Source organism: Pristiophorus japonicus, unplaced genomic scaffold (assembly GCF_044704955.1).
Source record: "Pristiophorus japonicus isolate sPriJap1 unplaced genomic scaffold, sPriJap1.hap1 HAP1_SCAFFOLD_461, whole genome shotgun sequence".
Classification (NCBI taxonomy): Eukaryota; Metazoa; Chordata; class Chondrichthyes; family Pristiophoridae; genus Pristiophorus; species Pristiophorus japonicus.
The window spans coordinates 450,679-468,523 of record NW_027254365.1 but is presented as its reverse complement, the minus strand read 5'-3'; the positions used below and the strand labels follow the sequence as shown (position 1 = coordinate 468,523).

Here is a 17,845-nt window from a genome sequence, read left to right as displayed (position 1 = left end):
ATTAAATGAGTCACGGACAGGAATGCTTCGGTGAAAAATCGTACTTATATTTATTTGGTCTAACATACACTATTTAAAACATGCACTACTAAACGAAATCACTGTCTCTGTGGAGAATAAAATCCAGGTTACAAACAACATACATACAGTACAGAAATGAGACCTAGTAACATGCAGTAATTCCCTGGTGGATTCTAACTCTACCCCTACCAACGAATTACCCTCCTCAGAATAGCCCTGTAAAGCTTCACTTCTGAGAAAACCCTGAGCCCTTACCCAGCTCGCCTGGGATATCTGGTTACTGGCTTGAGACACTCTCAACCATGCTCACCACCACACGCAGCCAGTTTCCTTTCTCAGCTCAGCTGTGGGAAGTCACTGCCTGGTCTTCAGTCTCGGTGGCTTCTTCTGTGGTACTGTGGCCACTTCCTCTGGTACATCGATCTTGATGGAGCAAGATGGAGAGAGAGATCTCTCTAGATACAAGCTGCAAGCTCCAAGCTTCACTCCAAGCTCCAAGCTAAAAATAAAGTGGAAAGACCTCTGGGAGTCTTGCTACCCCTATCTTTCCCGCCAATCTTTAAAATCCCTTTGTTTCTAAGCACGGGTACTTGATCAGTGATGGGCCATCCAACCCGTGTGTATTTGGCTGATGGCCCTTAATCTGGGCATCTCTCTCAGTCTTTGTGTTGGGAAAAACCCGGCTCCTCTATGGCTGGCCAGGCTAGTGGGTTCATTGTTCTGCTCTTCTTTTGAGATGGAGGTGAGAAGTACTTTTGCATATTAGAGTGGCTTTGAATGGCCCCTCCCCTTCCTGGCTGACAGCTCTTTTGTCAATGGATGACTGACAGTTCTTTTGTCCGAGCTAACTGCCATGCGGTCTCTGGAGTTTTAACAAAACCAGCTTTTTCACATATCTGCGCAGGGTGACCCCATAAAATCCACAAAATATTCTCGACTGAGTCCATTCTTTAAACAGAAACTTTGCTATCTCTTCAGATCTCAAAGAAACATATAAAATTCTGACGTGATTGGACAGGTTAAATGCAGGAAGAATGTTCTCGATGTTGGGGAAGTCTAGAACCAGGGGTCACAGTCTAAGGATAAGGGTAAGCCATTTAGGACCGAGATGAGGAGAAACCTCTTCACTCAGAGTTGTGAGCATGTGAAATTCCCTACCACAGAAGTTCGTTCGATATATTCAAAAGGAGTTCGATGTGGCCCTTATGGCTAAAGGGATCAAAGGGGTAAGGAGAGAAAGCAGGAATGGCGTACTGAAGTGCATGATCAGCCATGATCACATTAAGTGGTGGTGCAGGCTCGAAGAGCCGAATGGCCTATTGGTGCGTCTATTTTCTATATTTCTATATTGCGATGCGCAGCATAATAGAGGACCATTGGCATCTTGAAGCAGCATTTCTGATGCCTGGGCCATTCTGGAGGCTACTTGCAATACTCCCCTGAGATTGCCGGTCAGTTCACTGTTATGTGCTGCATGCTGCGTAACTTAGCCATCATGAGGCAGCAACTGGTAGTCGAAGACCCACCTGAGGTGAGCGTGGCTGCTGATGAGAACGAGGAAGCCATACAACTACCTGAACTCGGAGCACAATGACGGAGGAGGTCGGGCTTTAACGAATGCTCGAGCCTTCTGGCAGCAGCTCATTTGTGAATGCTTTGCTGCCTGAAGGTACAGCGGCAACTATTCCAAATGGACCATGTTTACTGTTTGGACCTGTTCCATAATGTTGTTGTGTTAATGGAACAAATAATGGAAATAATTCTTCTTTAGTTCAAAAAGTTGTGTTAATAATGGAACAAATAATGGAAATGATTCAGTTATAATTTAAAATATATTTTATTCAAATGTTTAACACTTGTTTGTACTTAACTAATAACAATATTCTTGTATCACACTTTTAAGTTTTCAGTTAAGATCACTTACAAACTTTTAAACTTGTAAATTTACATCACTTACAGAAAACGTTTAATTTAAGAACAGTTACAATAGTAACAACAATAATAACAACAATAGCAGCAAATAAAGACTGCACCATTCTCTCCGCCACCTTATTCGAAGACCGCCCGCTGCCCTTGGTCTTGGTGACTTCACCCCTGCCCGCAGGCGGTGGCGCAGCGTTTCTCGGGTTGGTACCAAGCTTATCCTTTCAAGCATCTCGGGCAATGCGTACTTCTTGATGGGGGTGCGTGGGCAGGCAATAATGTGGAAGGCCCGGCTTGGGCCTCTTCAGAGGCTGGCCTGGGGATTGGCGTGGGAGTGGCTGTTGATTCCATCAATGACCGAGTGGTCTGGCATGTACCCTTCTAGCAGCAGCTATCTCCGACATTCCCTCCCTCATGTGCCCTGACAGTGTCTCAACTACCTGCAACATTCCCTCCCTCATATTCACCAACAGTGTATCAGTTACCCGCGACATTCCCTCCCTCATGTTCACTAACAATGTATCTGCTACCTGCGACCCTCCCTCCCTCATGTGCACCGACAGTGTTCCCATTTCTCGTGAGAGTGTTGTTACTTTTCTCGACTGTCCCAATACCTCATCACCCACCCCATTGATGGTGTCCAGGACTGATCGCGTAAGGTAAATGCTCTCTGCACTCATTGTCATCATCTGAACCACATCTGTTGCATCTTGCACCTCAGGAGAACGCGGTCGAGCTCTCCTGCCCCTCCTCATCCTGGGTGTGGCTCGCTGCACCCCACTGGAACCCGCAGCCTCGGACTATGCAAAACCATGGAATGTCCCAACACTCGTACCACTCAGGAAAGGGGCTAGCACCTCAATGGGCGGCGCCTGCACCTGCTCCAGAGTGAGTACAACATTGAGGGCTTTATCCTCCCCCCTCCCCCTCACCCCCATGCTCTTGGTCTGGAAGGTGGGATTGGAAGATGTTCTCCTCTTCAGGCTCGTCCGCGTCTGAATCTTCTGAAATCATCTTCAGGCTCATCAGGTTGGCCTTAAATTCTGCAAAATATAACTGAAGAGACAAATGGTTAGCAGCAGAGGAGGGGGGAAGGTGGCACGAGTAGGCTCACACAGCGCAAGCAGCAGGCTCATTTGAAGGACCACGATGAATGATAGCACATTGCATCAACCGAAGCGTAGCTGATGGAGACATCCCCAGAAACCGAAGCATGGCTAGCCCGTGCAGGACTTGACTTTTAGCAAAGCCAGGAGGTGGAATTTGCAGGACTTGCCCTCTCCCTCGAGTGTGGGCCCAGCTTGTGCAGTGATGGTTGCTTTTCTCCGGACAGAACCCATCAAAGCAGCGAACCCTGTTTTTCAAGTGTTTCAGTGGGTGCCGATTTGCTGGGCCGCCTCCTGTTCGAGTTCTCTCTCTTTTGTTGTGTGCCACCTTCCTCTGCAAAGATGAAAATAGAACTTTTTAGAGAGGGTGTCTTTCTGCTGGGTGGGACATACAGATGGTCACGTTTACAATTACAATTCTAGTGAATAAATGAAAATATTACTTACACTAACTACTTGACCAAGGTCCTGCCACTTTTTGCACTGGCCTCCAGACCTCGGGGTGGTCACCATTGCACAGTAATCTTTTGCAAGTTGGTTCCAGTGTTTCTTCATTTCTTTTGGTGAAACTTTTATGTGACCTCTACTGGTATCCAGCTCGTGCCATCTGGCCTCAATTACAGTAACTAGTGTCTCCATTTCCTCTTGTGAGAAATTCTTGGTCCTTGAGCCGCATTGCATATTACAGCTCGTGATTTTTCCCCTGAGAATTAAAGTTCTCAACAGCACTCTAAAAGTTCTCTCACAAAGCTCTTTAAAAATGGCCAAATGCAGACTGGGAGGTGTACTGGGCATGCTGCCCACAGCAGTCACGTAAAAAACGTCATTTTTTTTTTGTGCATGTGCAGAACGGGGCGGGGGCTATCCTTTTTTCAATGCGGACGTTAGGCTCCATCTCTCCAAAGCTAAAGGACAGTTTGCACGGCGCCAATTTCAAAAATTAGAACGTAGAAACTTGCAAGTTTTTTTTTTAAGTAGTCGGGGCCAAAAAAAACGGGCGTAACTCTTGAAATGCACCAAAAAACGACATTGGGGAAAATTGAGCCCTTCGTAGTCGAGTAAACGGAACAGACTTTATTGATGCACAGTAAAGGTGATTGGTCTTCAACTGTATACAAAGAGTGGATATTCAATTTCTGTATCTTTATATACAATATTTTGACTACATCAAAGGAAAATATCAATGATTTATCTATTTCCCAAATCCTCTGATAACATCATCATAAAATGCAGTCCCTCGGTATCGAGGAAGACTTGTTTCCACTCCTGAAGTGAGTTCTTTGGTGGCTGAACAGTCCAATACGAGAGTCACAGACTCTGTCACAGGTGGGACAGATAGTCGTTGAAGGAAGGGGTGGGTGGGACTGGTTTGCCGCACGCTCTTTCCGCTGCCTGCGCATGATTTCTGCATGCACTCGAGGTGTTCAGCACTCTCTCGGATGCACTTCCTCCACTTAGGGCGGTCTTGGGCCAGGGACTCCCAGGCGTCAGTAGGGATGTCGCACTTTATCTGAAAACACACTATCTATGTAAACAGTTTGCAATTGTTTGCCTCAACCACTTACCTTAAACAAGACTTCCTGACATAACATTTTCTAGTATCTTTGACCAATTGCTATCTGTTAATGGGTGAATTAATTAATTAATCAATCAATCAATCAATGGATATCTACTTCCCATGTTTCTTCCCTTAAAATGAAACATTAACCATGTCATTGCTAACATTTATTCCCTCACAAACACTTTGTTTCAGAAAAAAAGCAATGCCTTTTCCTCATGACACCTCAAAGTAATCTTGTTTATATCGGAAAGCCTGACAATGCATTCCTTTTACAATACTTCAATATCATCATGTTTATATTGGAAAGCCTGCTGCTTTAAGATACAAAGAAGTTTGATTGTTAACCTTAACTCCCCAAGATGTCCAACATCATCGGCTTCTATCTGGGGCTTACACAGGGGGGGTCATCATTATTATAGGTAGTCCCTCGAAATCGAGGAAGACTTGCTTCCACTCTAAAAGTGAGTTCTCAGGTGACTGTACAGTCCAATACGGCAGTTAGTCTCTGTCACAGGTGGGACAGACAGTCGTTGGGTGTGTGGGGTGTTTGGTTTGTCACACGCTCCTTCCGCTGCCTGCACTTGTTCTCTGCATGCTCTAGGCGACGAGACTCGAGTCTATGGCCAGGGGTTCCCAAGTGTCAACGGGGATGTTGCACTTTATCAAGGAGGCTTTGAGGGTGTCCTTGAAATGTTTCCTCTGCCCACCGGGGCTCGCTTGCCGTGTAGGAATTCCGAGTAGAATACTTGCTTTGGGAGTCTTGTGTCAGGCATGCGGACAATGTGGCCTGCCCAACGGAGCTGGTTGAATGTGGTGCTTCGATGCTGGGGATGTTGGCCTGATCGAGAACACTGACCAACATACATCTCTCCAGGATGTCCCACATATGTTTATGACTTTAAACATACATTGCATGAAACTGAAGAAATTGAATCATAGGAACAGGAGTAGGCCATTCAGCCCCTCGAACTTGTTTCCCCATTCAATGAAACCATGGCTGATCTGAATCCTAACTCCATCCACCTGCCTTGCTCCAAATCCCTAATACCCTTGGATAGCAAAAATTTATCGATCTTGGATTTAAAATTATTAATTGAGCTAGTATCTGTTGCTTTTTGTAGGAGAGAATTCCACACCTCTACCAGCCTTTGCTTGAAAAAGTGTTTCCTAACTTCTCTCCTGAATGGTTTGGCTCTGATTTTAAGGTTATGTCCCCTTGTACTGGATTCCCCCACCAGCGGAAAAGGTTTTGCTCTATCTACCCTATAAATTCCTTTCAAAGTCCAAAAAACCTCAATCAAATCAATCAGCAGTAATCTTCTATGTTCCAAGGAATATGTCTAGTTTATGTAATCTCTTGTAATTTAACCCTTGGAGCTCTGATAACATTCTCGTGAATCCAAGGCCAATACATCACTAAAGTGCAGTGCCCAGAACGGCACACTACTCCAGATGTGGTCTAACCAGGGCTTTGTATCATAGTTGTAAAACTTCCTTCCCTTTTATATACTAGCTCTCTAATTATAAAGGCTAACTGTTGAATAAGTCCTTTATCCTTTAAACCGATTCATAAAGGTAGAGATAGTAATATAATGATTCACTTAATTTATTATTGACAAAACATTAATCTTGTAAACACCCATACAGCATAGTGCACATTAGCCGAGTTTCTGACACGTGTGTGGATTTTAATGAGGAATTGCTAAGATTGCTTTTTGGGTCTCGAAGGTAGTCAAAGATCTCTTTCTAACTAAATAAAAACATGGAATCTCTTCTTATACCATTTTCTTTATGGTCTGCTTCCTGCTGAATCCAACACCATCTGATGTTTTATGACCACCTAGTTTTTTGAACCGATTGCCAAACGGAGATAGGAGTCCCCCATGCATTTTCACACCATACTGCTACTTCCGATCACTGCTTTACCTGAGCCATAGCTTTATTATGAACAATCTTTGATGCATGTTCTATAGCACCATATTGCCTTTTATATTGCAGCAATCTCCTTCCCATACACTGCCTCCTGCTGTGATGAAAAACCTGTGTTTTAAAAGTCTATGTATTTCAATCTTAAAAATTCTTGAGCTCAATATTTATATGTGCCTATCTTTACAGTACAATATCCTTGTTTCTGAAATTCATCCTTCTCCAATGTTACCAGCATCATAATTTTATGCTTCTTATCTACGCGACTTACTGTGTCGCCAACCAGCAAACTTGGATATATGGCTCTCTCTTAATTCATCAATAAATATAGTGAATGGATGAGGCTCCACCACAGACCCTTATGGACACTACTAGTCACTTCCTTCCAATTCAAGTACATACCCATTAACCCTACTCTATGTCTTCCACTATCTAACTATTGTTAGAGTTTCGGGATCCTGACCAATTAACTGTTTCCACTGTTAAGGTACGAAAGATTCGATGTGACCTTTATTGGTGACGGTGATTATTTTTATTCAGTATAAGCAAGACTTAATACATTACAGTATCTGAGCAATAGTCTAACAAGGCGCAAATGTGAGTTACATTATCTGTTGTACCCTGGTTAGAAGGTCGTGATCTCCACGAATCCACCCATGTCAGCCCTGGCCTCTAGGCTCCCTCGTCCATCGGTATGGGTCCTCCGACAACCTGCCCCCTCCTCAGCTCATCTGGTGGATGTTCCCAAGCTCTTGGCCGAATGCCTCTACCCTCTAAGTGCCCAAGTGACCCCTTCTTAGACTTTTTCTCACTTTTTCTAAGCCTATGGAGACTTATTGAATCAATCACTGGCTTACATCCAAAACCCAAAATCCAACCATAAAGGTGCCACATCTGCAGCACCGTGACTTATACAGCTTCTGGTCTTATGACAGCCTTACATCATCTGTTTTTGACCATCAAGACTCATATCTGGGGTAGTTACGGCAGCGCAAAATGAACATATCTCCAAAGTGTCGAGATATGGTGTCCTTGCTCTTTCTGTGAGAGGCCAATGTTTTTAATTTACCGCAGACTTCATAACATTCCAACACAGTGGCAGCCACATCTGACCTTGCATCCCAGGCTAGCTGCACTCTATGCCTCTATCCTTACTGTTGGCTAATATCCAACCTTCACCCATAGCCTCCCTATTCGACCATGGCATTCCTCTTTCTCACCCCAGGCTGTTTGGTTACAGCTTACTCACAGACTTTTAATCATAAGCAAAAGGTTTACATGTCATATATAATTCAGGTTATCATTCCAAACAATTGATGATTATAAACCTTTACATTTAATTCTTGCACACGATTATAAATCGATTACTTATGATTACATCACTAAAGATAGAAAACGAATATTCTAATAATCAACTAATCCATCTAACCGGGTCCACCCAGGGCATATTACACTAGTTTAAAAGTATGATTATTCAAGAATCGTCGTGCGTCGTGTAACAGGAACAAAATACAAACTTGAACCTATAACTCATAATACTTAATTCATTTAGTCCATGTTAGTTTGTCGGGAAAATCTGAAATGGAGACTTCCCAGGATTCTCACACCAGTCTCCTAACCAGGTCATTAATTTTTCTTTAATTTTAGCTAACAGTCTCTGATGTGGAACCTTATCAAATGCCTTCTGAAAGACCATATAAGCTGCATCCATAGACTTTAGTTACTTCCTAAAAAAAACTAAATTAAACTAAAGAGATTAGTGTGCAAAATTAAAGCTCATGGTATTGGGGGTAATGTATTGATGTGGATAGAAAACTGGTTGGCAGACAGGAAGCAAAGAGTAGGAATAAATGGGTTCTTTTCAGAATGGCAGGCAGTGACTAGTGGGGTACCGCAAGGTTCAGTGCTGGGACCTCAGCTATTTACAATATACATTAATTATTTGGATGAAGGAATTGAATGTAATATTTCCAAGTTTGCAGATGACACTAAGCTGGGTGGCAGTGTGAGCTGTGAGGAGGATGCTAAGAGGCTGCAGGGTGACTTGGATAGGTTAGGTGAGTGGGCAAATGCATGGCAGATGCAGTACAATGTAGATAAATGTGAGGTTATTCACTTTGGTGGAAAAAAACAGGAAGGCAGAATATTATCTGAATGGTGACAGGTTAGGAAAAGGGGAGGTGCAACGAGACCTGAGTGTCATGGTACATCAGTCATTGAAAGTTGGCATGCAGGTACAGCAGGCGGTGAAGAAGGCAAATGTCATGTTGGCCTTCATAGCGAGAGGATTTGAGTATAAGAGCAAGGAGGTTTTACTGCAGTTGTACAGGGCCTTGGTGAGGCCACAACTTGAATATTGTGTACAGTTTTGGTCTCTTAATCTGAGGAAGGACATTCTTGCTATTGAGGGAGTTGGAGAGAAGGTTCACCATACTGATTCCTGGGATGGCAGGACCGACATATGAAGAAAGACCGGATCGATTAGGCTTATATTCACTGGAATTTAGAAGAATGAGAGGGGATCTCATAGAAACATATAAAATTCTGAAGGGGTTGGACAAGTTAGATGCAAGAAGAATGTTCCTGATGTTGGGGAAGTCCAGAACCAGGGGTCACAGTCTAAGGATAAGAGGTAAGCCATTTAGGACCGAGACGAGGAGAAACTTCTTCACTTGGAGAATTGAGAACCAGTGGAATTCTCTACCACAAAAAGTTGTTGAAGGCAGTTCATTAGATATATTCAAAAGGGATTTAGATGTGGCCCTTTAGGCTAAAGGGATCAAGGGGTATGGAGAGAAAGCAGGAATGGGGTACTGAAGTTGCATGATCAGCCATGATCATATTGAATGGTGGTGCAGGCTCGAAGGGCCAAATGGCCTACTCCTGCTCCTATTTTCTATGTTTCTATGTTAGACATGACCCAATGTTTACAAATGCATGTTGGCGCTCTGTAATCAGCTCAAATTTCTCCAAATGCTTAGTCATTTTGTCCTTAATTATAGATTCCAATAACTTCTCCACGACAGATATTAGACTAACGGGTCTATAATTTTGTGGTTTCGCTCTCTCCTTTTTTAAATAAGGGAGTTACATTTGCTTGTTTCATGATGCTGCAGTATAAGGTTGTAAGCCTGCTGTGTTGAAATTTAAACTCATCCTACCCTATCACAGAACCACAAAACTTTGAAAATTCTTATCTCCTCAAGTCTTCCCTTCGCCAATGTGTGTCGGCTTTTAAAACCCAAACTTGATATTGCCAAACCTTTCTCCACTTTTTCTAATGTCCTACATCATGGGCCTTGACCTCATACTTTATTTTTTCCGTTATTCATTCACATATCCAATGGCACTTTTATGTTAGCACTTGGGTTGATTTCTGGGTACTAAAAAACAAGTGAAATAATTATGCTATTGGCCCAGATTTTGCTATGAGCGCCGAAGGAACAGTTTTTGCTATTCACTTTGCGTACGGTTGCCCACAGACTTTTAGAGGGCTTGTTGAATTTGGCGCCCTCTACAGGGGCTCTGTGGCATCTGTGAGTAGGTCAAGCAGCATGGAGGCTGTTCAATCAACCAGATTGAACAATCTTCACTGAGACACAGATGGCAAAGTAGGAATTAAAACTGGAAATATAAATTATTATTTAAATTATTGGATAGGAAGAAAAATAAAGGCTGGGACATACGCATGGAATTAAGGGAAAGACATTAAAGAAGAACAAAAGCAGAATTTAAAAAAAAATTATTTTTATTAAAAATAAATCTGCAACATTAATTTCTTGAGGCAATGAGACTCCATACTTGTGCAATTATTTTTTTCAAGATCCAGAGAAGTTGTTCAGTAATTATCACTTACTACGCTGTTTAAAAACTCAGCTACTCCTGATTGTACAACACCTAGCCTTTTCATTTGTGTTTAGAGAGAAAATAGGGGTAGTTGGCCTAAGTTCTCGCCATCACTGTGATTTCTGTGCAGATTCCATCGACGAATACTGCAACAGCACACCCTGTGGAGGAGCAGGGCATCAGTGACAGGAACTTCCGGATTTCCGTGTTTAATTACGCATGTGCGGACGCCAGAAATTGCTGTCACTGTTACTCAGCAATAAGGATGACAGCCTTCCGTTATTAGTACAGCAAAATCCAGGCCATTGTTGGAATTTTACAGCAGGTCGTTTAGCATCTGAAAGAGAATTATAGATTAATCGTTGCCCCATCTCCAACCTCCCTTTCCTCTCAAATCCTTGAACGTATTGCCTCCCAAATCTATGCCCATCTTTCCCAGAACTCCAATCAGGTTTCCGCCCTGTCACAGTAACGAATGGGCTCCCATCAAAGTAAAAAATGACATCCTATGTGACAGTGCAAAGGTAAACTATCTCTCCTTGTCCTTCTCGACCTGTCTGTAGCCTTTGACATGGTTGACCACGCAATCCTCCTCCAACGCCTCTCCACCGTCATCTAGCTGTGTTCCTGCTTTTGCCTGGTTCCATTCTTATCTATCCAGTCGTAGTCATAGTATCACCTGTAATTGCTTCTCTTCCCGCTCCTGCACCTTTGGAGACCCCCAAGGATCTATCTTTGGCCCCTTCATATTTCTCATTACATGCTGCCCCTCTGACATCAACCAAAAACACAACTTCAGGTTCCACATGCTGACACCCAGTTCTGCCTCTCCACCACCTCTCTCAACCTCTCTATTGTCTCCTTTCCCCAGTCACTGACTCCATCCCGTTCCCTGGCAACTGTCTGAGGCTGAACCAGACTGTTCGCATCCTTGGTGTCATATTTGACCCCGAGCTGGGTTTCCGACCACATATCCACTCCATCATTAAGACCGCCTATTTCCACCTCCAGAACATTGCCAGACTCGATCCCTGCCTCAGCTCATCTGCTGAATCCTTCATCCATGCCTTCATTACATCTAGACGTGACTATTCCAATGCACTCCTGGTTGGCCTCCCTCGTTCTACCCTCCATAAACTTGAGGTCATCCAAAACTCTGCTGTCCGTGTCCTAACTTGCACCAAGTCCCATTCGCCCATCACCCCTGTGCTCGTTGACCTACATTGGCTCCTGGTTATGCAACGCCTCGATTTTAAATTCACATCCATGTATTTAAATCCCTCCATCCCTATCCCTGTAATCTACTCCAGCCCCACAATCCTTCGAGATATCTGCGTCCTCTAATTCTGGTCTCATGAGCATACCCGATTTTAATTGCTCTGCCATCAATGGCTGTGCCTTCAGCTGCCTAGACCCTGAGCTCTGGAATTCCTTCCCTAAACCTCTCCGCCTCTTTACCTCTCTTTCCTCCTTTAAGACGCTCCTTAAAACCTACCTCTTTGATCAAACTTTTAGTCATCTGCACTCATATCTCCTTATGTGGCGCAGTGTCAAATTTTATTTTATAATGTGGATGTTTTACTATGTTAAAGGTGCTATATAAATACAAGTTGTTCTGTTTCGGGTGGGACTTTCATTACTCAGATTTTTATTTAGGACGTAAATCCTAATTCTGTAGTCTTATACCAAACTGAGGAGTTACACTGAGCAAATTTATATCCATTAGATGTTTCCTATTTTGTGTGAACTTGCATTCTGTGGTTAATTGCCTTTACGTTAAGGCATTAATACTTTTCAGTACTCTTCCAAATAAGCACTCTTTACATTTGTAAACTCAAATATTGTTACTGTTGTGTGGTAAAAGATCTGCAAACTATTTTCTGTTTTGATTTGATACTGAAAGGTTTTAAGGATATGCCGATGCTCTCCTGCCCAATCTCTCATCTTGCACCCTCCATAAACTACACATCATCCAATACTCAGTTGCCCATATCCTATTCTGCACCAGGTCCTTCTCGCCCACCACCCCTATCATTACTGACCTACATTGGCTCCCGGTTCCCCAATGCTTCGAATTAAAAATTCCCGTCTTTGTGTTTAAATTCATTCTTGGCTTTGCCTCTCGCTATCTCTAACTTTCTCCAGCCATACAAGCTCCCCAGAACTTGTATATCCCCCTTGCTGCACTGTTGGCACTGTGCCTTTAGCCATCTAGGGACTATGCTGTGGAAGTCCCTCCCTAAATCCCTCTCCACCACTCTTAATTTGTTTTAAACCCTCCTTAAAACCTACCTCTTTGACCAAGCTTTTGGACGCCCCTGCTAATATATCCTGTGGCTCGGCATCCATTTTTGTTTGATTATGCCTCTGTGAAGAGCCTTGGAATGTTTTCTGCATTGAAGACACTTGTATAAATGCATGTTGTTAATCTTACACATCTGAGCTCGAGTTTAATTTTATTTTGTGTCGAGCACACTATGGGGACAGATTTTTGTCTTATGACCACCCCGCTATTAGGCATAAGGTGAGCAGTAGGGGGGATGAGAATCGGGGTGGGGGATGGAATTCCCTGGAGGTATGTTCTTTCCCATTTTCAGGCTGACCTTAATTTAGGCTGAAAACAGGCAGAGGCCTGAGTATTGTTTGCAGATCAGGGTCACATCACGTCAGTGCCCTAACACCATATTTGTATCGACCTGCATTCTATTGCACAAACTGCAGGCGGTACAGATCGGGAGCTGGCCATTTCCAGGTGCATTTAGCTACAGTCGGGGAAAGCTGGAAAGGGGTCTGGCACTCAGTTTTCCTGCAGTGTCTTGTGTGTTATGAGCCATTATTTAATATTTTCTGAAAACTGCTGCTTTGTTTGACTCCTGACACTTCCACCTTCCCTTTTAAAGTGTTGCTGCAGGTCCATGGTGCATTGCCGGATTTCCTGCTCTCCTATACAGCCAGCTATCCGTAAAAGTGCAATTAGCACTGGCGCCTCCTCATGTCAATGTAAATGAGGCCTGATCACAAAAATTGATTAGGCCTCCTGCAGATGTCATCAGGTGGTTGGGAGTAGCCCACTGCCTACCCGATATATGCTTCACGTGAAAATCAATCCCATGATGTGGTTGCCTTAGAGTTGAAACAATTGAATGCAAGTCTATAACTATTCATTATACTGTAAATGTTACTGTACCACAACTGAAAAATTGCATTGTGACTGACAGTGAACCATTTTGTCCACTATTCAAAATAAACTGAAAATTTGAGAACATGCTCTTAGTCGATGAAAAGTGAAAATATAAATTAAAAGAGGGAGCTTGTTAGTTTCATACAGGTTGTTGCAGTGATGGCCCAATGAAACAGTCACCCAAGAAATTTGCCCAGCAGGGCAGAGAGTGACTGTGTTTCAATTGGGGATCAAGTGGACATAATGAGAATTCAAGGGGGAATAATTTGGAAAAAAATTTGTTTTAATTTTCTTTTTGAAGGGGATTTTCAATTTAAAAAAAAAAATCTGTGATGAACTTCCAAAGAAATACATTCACTTGCTGCCACTTGGTAACTTCCACTCTGCTCTGAAATGTTCCTGCAGGTCTGGTGGTGCGTGTACAGCTGCAGCGTTCTTGCGAGAGTTTGTTACAGTCTCACACTGGGCTCACCTTGACATAGCTGGTGTGATGTCAAACAAAGATGAAGTTCCATACCTGCGAAAGGGAATGGCAGGAAGACCGACCAGAACATTAGTGGAATTTGCAGCCTACCTGAGTCAAGAAAGACAGAAATCTTAAAATGTATTTTTAAAGATGAGTCCACATATTTTTCCACTTCATCAGTTTCATAATTTTGGTACCCAAACAAATGCCCTTTTTTTGTATCTGTGATTAAGCTTACTTTGGATTTTGTTCCCTTTACATTTGGAAAGATGGTACTGAATCAAAAAATTATATTTTTTGTTACCAATTTTATTAATGAACAGTTTTATAATCATGGTTCACATTTGCAGTTGTGACTTATGTTAAATGGTGATTTTTATCTTCTCTGAACCATAATTCCTATCATTCATTGTGCTACTACTCACTTGATGCAAAAGGGAAACTACTTTGCAGCAACACAAAAGCTGCAGTATTCCAGAGTCTCTTGGACAATACAAACAGTGAAAGTGTGAAAACTGACCAGTTTTGAGATGTTTTGAATATAGTTGAAAAATAAGTCTCCCCAGTTTAAAAACAAAAGCTGACGGATGTATTGAGCTTTCAGTATTGCTAGCTGCCAAATAAAGTGGAGACCATGCAAGCCAAAACAATAAAGGAAAATAAACTGGACATAATGAGAATTCCTAACTGATCACAGCTGTGATTACAAAACATTTAGTATTGACAATGCTGATGTCAGATAAAATCTAATTAATGGATGCAAAATCATTCCAGAATGTCGATAATTCTTTTGATCCATCTGCAATAAAAGTACATGTACAAGGAAATACTTGAGTCGGCCAACTAGTGTTCTAAGAGCTGAATGTGAAATCTTAACAATTCAGAGCTGAAATCAACCTCATGTCTTTACTGAGTTGTGACCAACCAATAGAGATCATCATTTATCCCGAACCCTAGGACAGGACATTGGTTGAGATGACCTGAAGTCCTGTCTACCTCTTCCAATATCTTAGTGGACTACGTTCCTCAACCAAAATTTGTGAGATATTGCTATATTTACTTCTATAACAGTCACTGTTTCAAGAATAATTAGTTAGCCGGGATTTTGCGGTCAACGGTGACGTGATGGTGCTCATCACTGACCTCGAAAAAAGCTGCCTACAAATGTTTAGCCAACACTTTTCCCAACGTTAATTTAATTCTGGCGCCATCTATAAGGGAATCTCTGGTGGCCAGTAACAATGATTTCAGTAAGCACGCTAAGCAGCCAGTCACATTGATGAATTCTGACGCAGCAAACCAGGAAGTAACAAGCAGGTTTTATCATTCACTTTTTATAATTTTACAGAAAAGCGAAATAAAGATATACCTGGAATTAAGGTGGAAGCTGAAATGTCATAAACTTCAAAATAAAATTATTCTAAAAATCTATGGAATTTTTATCATGGAATGTAGAAATTTGACATTCTAAAAATATAAAATCCGTTTTTTCAAGGCCTATTATGGCAGAGTACGCTGTTTTAAAAAAAAATTAATTACACCTCATTCAATAAGGCTCAACTTTTTCAAGGGTTTTTACAGTGAGAATAGAGTGTAAAAAGTGGAAGCTCACGACAATTCAGTGATTTCTAATTGATTTCTATCTGCAAAGACTGCAGCAGCACGCCCTCTGATGGAGCAACTTCAGGATTTCCGTGTTTAAATACCATGTGCAGACTCCAGAAGTTTCTGTAATGATGGCAAATGCTGACATTACAACTGCAGATTCCGGACCATTGTTTGAAGTGCTTTAAGATACTTCAATGCAATAAGATGATAAGTAAACATGTATTTTTATAATTTAGGATCAGGTTGCAATTTGTTCTGATGAATTTTAAGCTGACCTTATTGAAGGTGATTGTTCCATGGCATTGAGGTGCAACATATAACTGGTGATCAAAGATACTCAGTTGAACAGCAGTTGGTTCCTTGGTGACATCATCTGTAGACCTGGGATCAGGTTCACATATATGTTGATAACACACATATCTGCCTCCACTGCCACTGCTTTTGTAACATCCTGTCTTGGAGGAGTCATAACTTTCTCCAGTTTAACAATGGAAAGTCCAAAGCCTTTGCCTTTGGCCCTGTCACAAACTTTGCTCCCTTGCCACTGATTACATTACTCTCCCTGACCACTTTTTCAGGCTGAAGCAAAGTATTTGCAACTTTGTATCATGTTTGACCCTGAATTGAGTTTAAGACCCCCTAACCGTTCTATCACTTCTATTTCTACAACATTGCCCACTTCCACCCTATCTCTGCTTCTGTACTGTTGAAATCTTCCTTCAAAATGTCAATTGAAAATTTCAAAACTGAGATTGATAGATTTTTGTTAGGCAAGCGTATTAATGGTTACGGAACAAAGACAGGTAGATGGAGTTAAGATATAGATTAGCCATGGTCGAATTGAATGGCGGAACAGGCTCGAGGGGCTGAATGGCCCACTTCTGTTCCTCAGTTGTCACCTCAGTATTCAAATGCTCCAAACCCTTCCTTCCTGACATTCCATCCACTAGTTGGCATAAATTCCAATCTTTCCAAAACTGTACCACTTGTATCCAATGTTCCCTATAAGCTGTGCTTTGTTCTGTGCGGCCTGTTTTAATGCTTGGTCCCTTTAACTTTCTGTGCATGCGCGATATATACGATGTAATAGCTGGTAAGCGGCCTGCGTGGGACCTTTGAGATTACTGTGTGGCCGCACATCTTGGGGGTGAACCATTGCTTATATCCTGTTCCACAATAAATCCTGTTCACCTATCACCCCTGACTTTACTGACTTGTAATAGCTTCCTGTTCCCCATTTCTTAAATTTAAATCCTACTCCTTGTTTTTAAATGTCTCAATTGACTTTCACCACCCTATCTATACAACCTCCTTCAACCTTATATCTCTTCCCTATTTCCCTGAATACTCCATTCCTTTGAAAAAGGCCTTTTGTGCATCCTTGTCCCTTTGTTCTGCTGTTGGTGTCAGAGCCTTTAGCTGGTTAGAGTCCACTCTCTGGGGATCCCTCCCTGAATCTTTTCACTTGTTCAAAAGCTTCAGAACCCACCTGTTTGAACAAACTTCCAGTCACCCCTCATAATATTTCCTTTCCTGGCTTGATAGCTGTTTTACATAAATAGTAGACTGATATCCGTTCTTCACACCAAGAGTGACCAACACATGGAATGGAGTTCTAGGTAGAGGAGTGAAAGGGAAAATTAAGAAAAAGTTAAATTCTATGATGGAAGTATACGGTCCTCCTAGATGGATGAGTTACTTTGAGGCAAAATGCCTTCCTCATCTGTATCTTGAGTAAGTGATAACTAGATTCTTAGAGATGAAGATGAAGCTGAGATACAAATTTCTCTGATGGTTGGAATGTAAAGACCTCCTCAAAAGTTATCTGAGGCTCTCCTGTTCTACCAAGATCCATTTTGAGTGAATGATGTAGATGTACATTTGAGTACAAGTTGTATCTTAGCTGCCGCCTAATAAATAAGTTTGGCAAATTAGTTCCACCTCCACCATGATAAAGCAGTTTGAGTTGCTTAATTTTCACTCAGTTCACACTCTTTTTCACAAAAGAAATGGGAACATAATCCAACTCCTTGAAGGCAATGTTATGGTTGAGGCTTTTCCCCCAACACCATTAAGAAGACCGTCTCCTATCATTTAAATCTGTTACATTTGCTATGTATGGATTGCAGCTCCGGTTTAAAAATGAACTTCTATTCACTGGAGTTTACGTGGGAAATCTACCATCTTCTGTCTCCTCTGAAAGGTGC

At 42.2% G+C, this 17,845-nt stretch overlaps 1 protein-coding gene across 1 annotated transcript in view; it reads left to right on the top strand.

Moving 5' to 3' along the window:
* The window catches only part of LOC139252377 (cytosol aminopeptidase-like), a gene marked incomplete at its 5' end in the record, with an annotated part of 45,482 nt that extends 30,625 nt beyond the window's left edge, over positions 1–14,857 (top strand). The window contains one exon of the mRNA XM_070873362.1: positions 13,970–14,857. Coding sequence (XP_070729463.1) covers positions 13,970–14,165 — 196 coding nt within the window. The remainder of the gene's footprint in view (positions 1–13,969) is intronic.
* Positions 14,858–17,845: the final 2,988 nt, after the last annotated feature.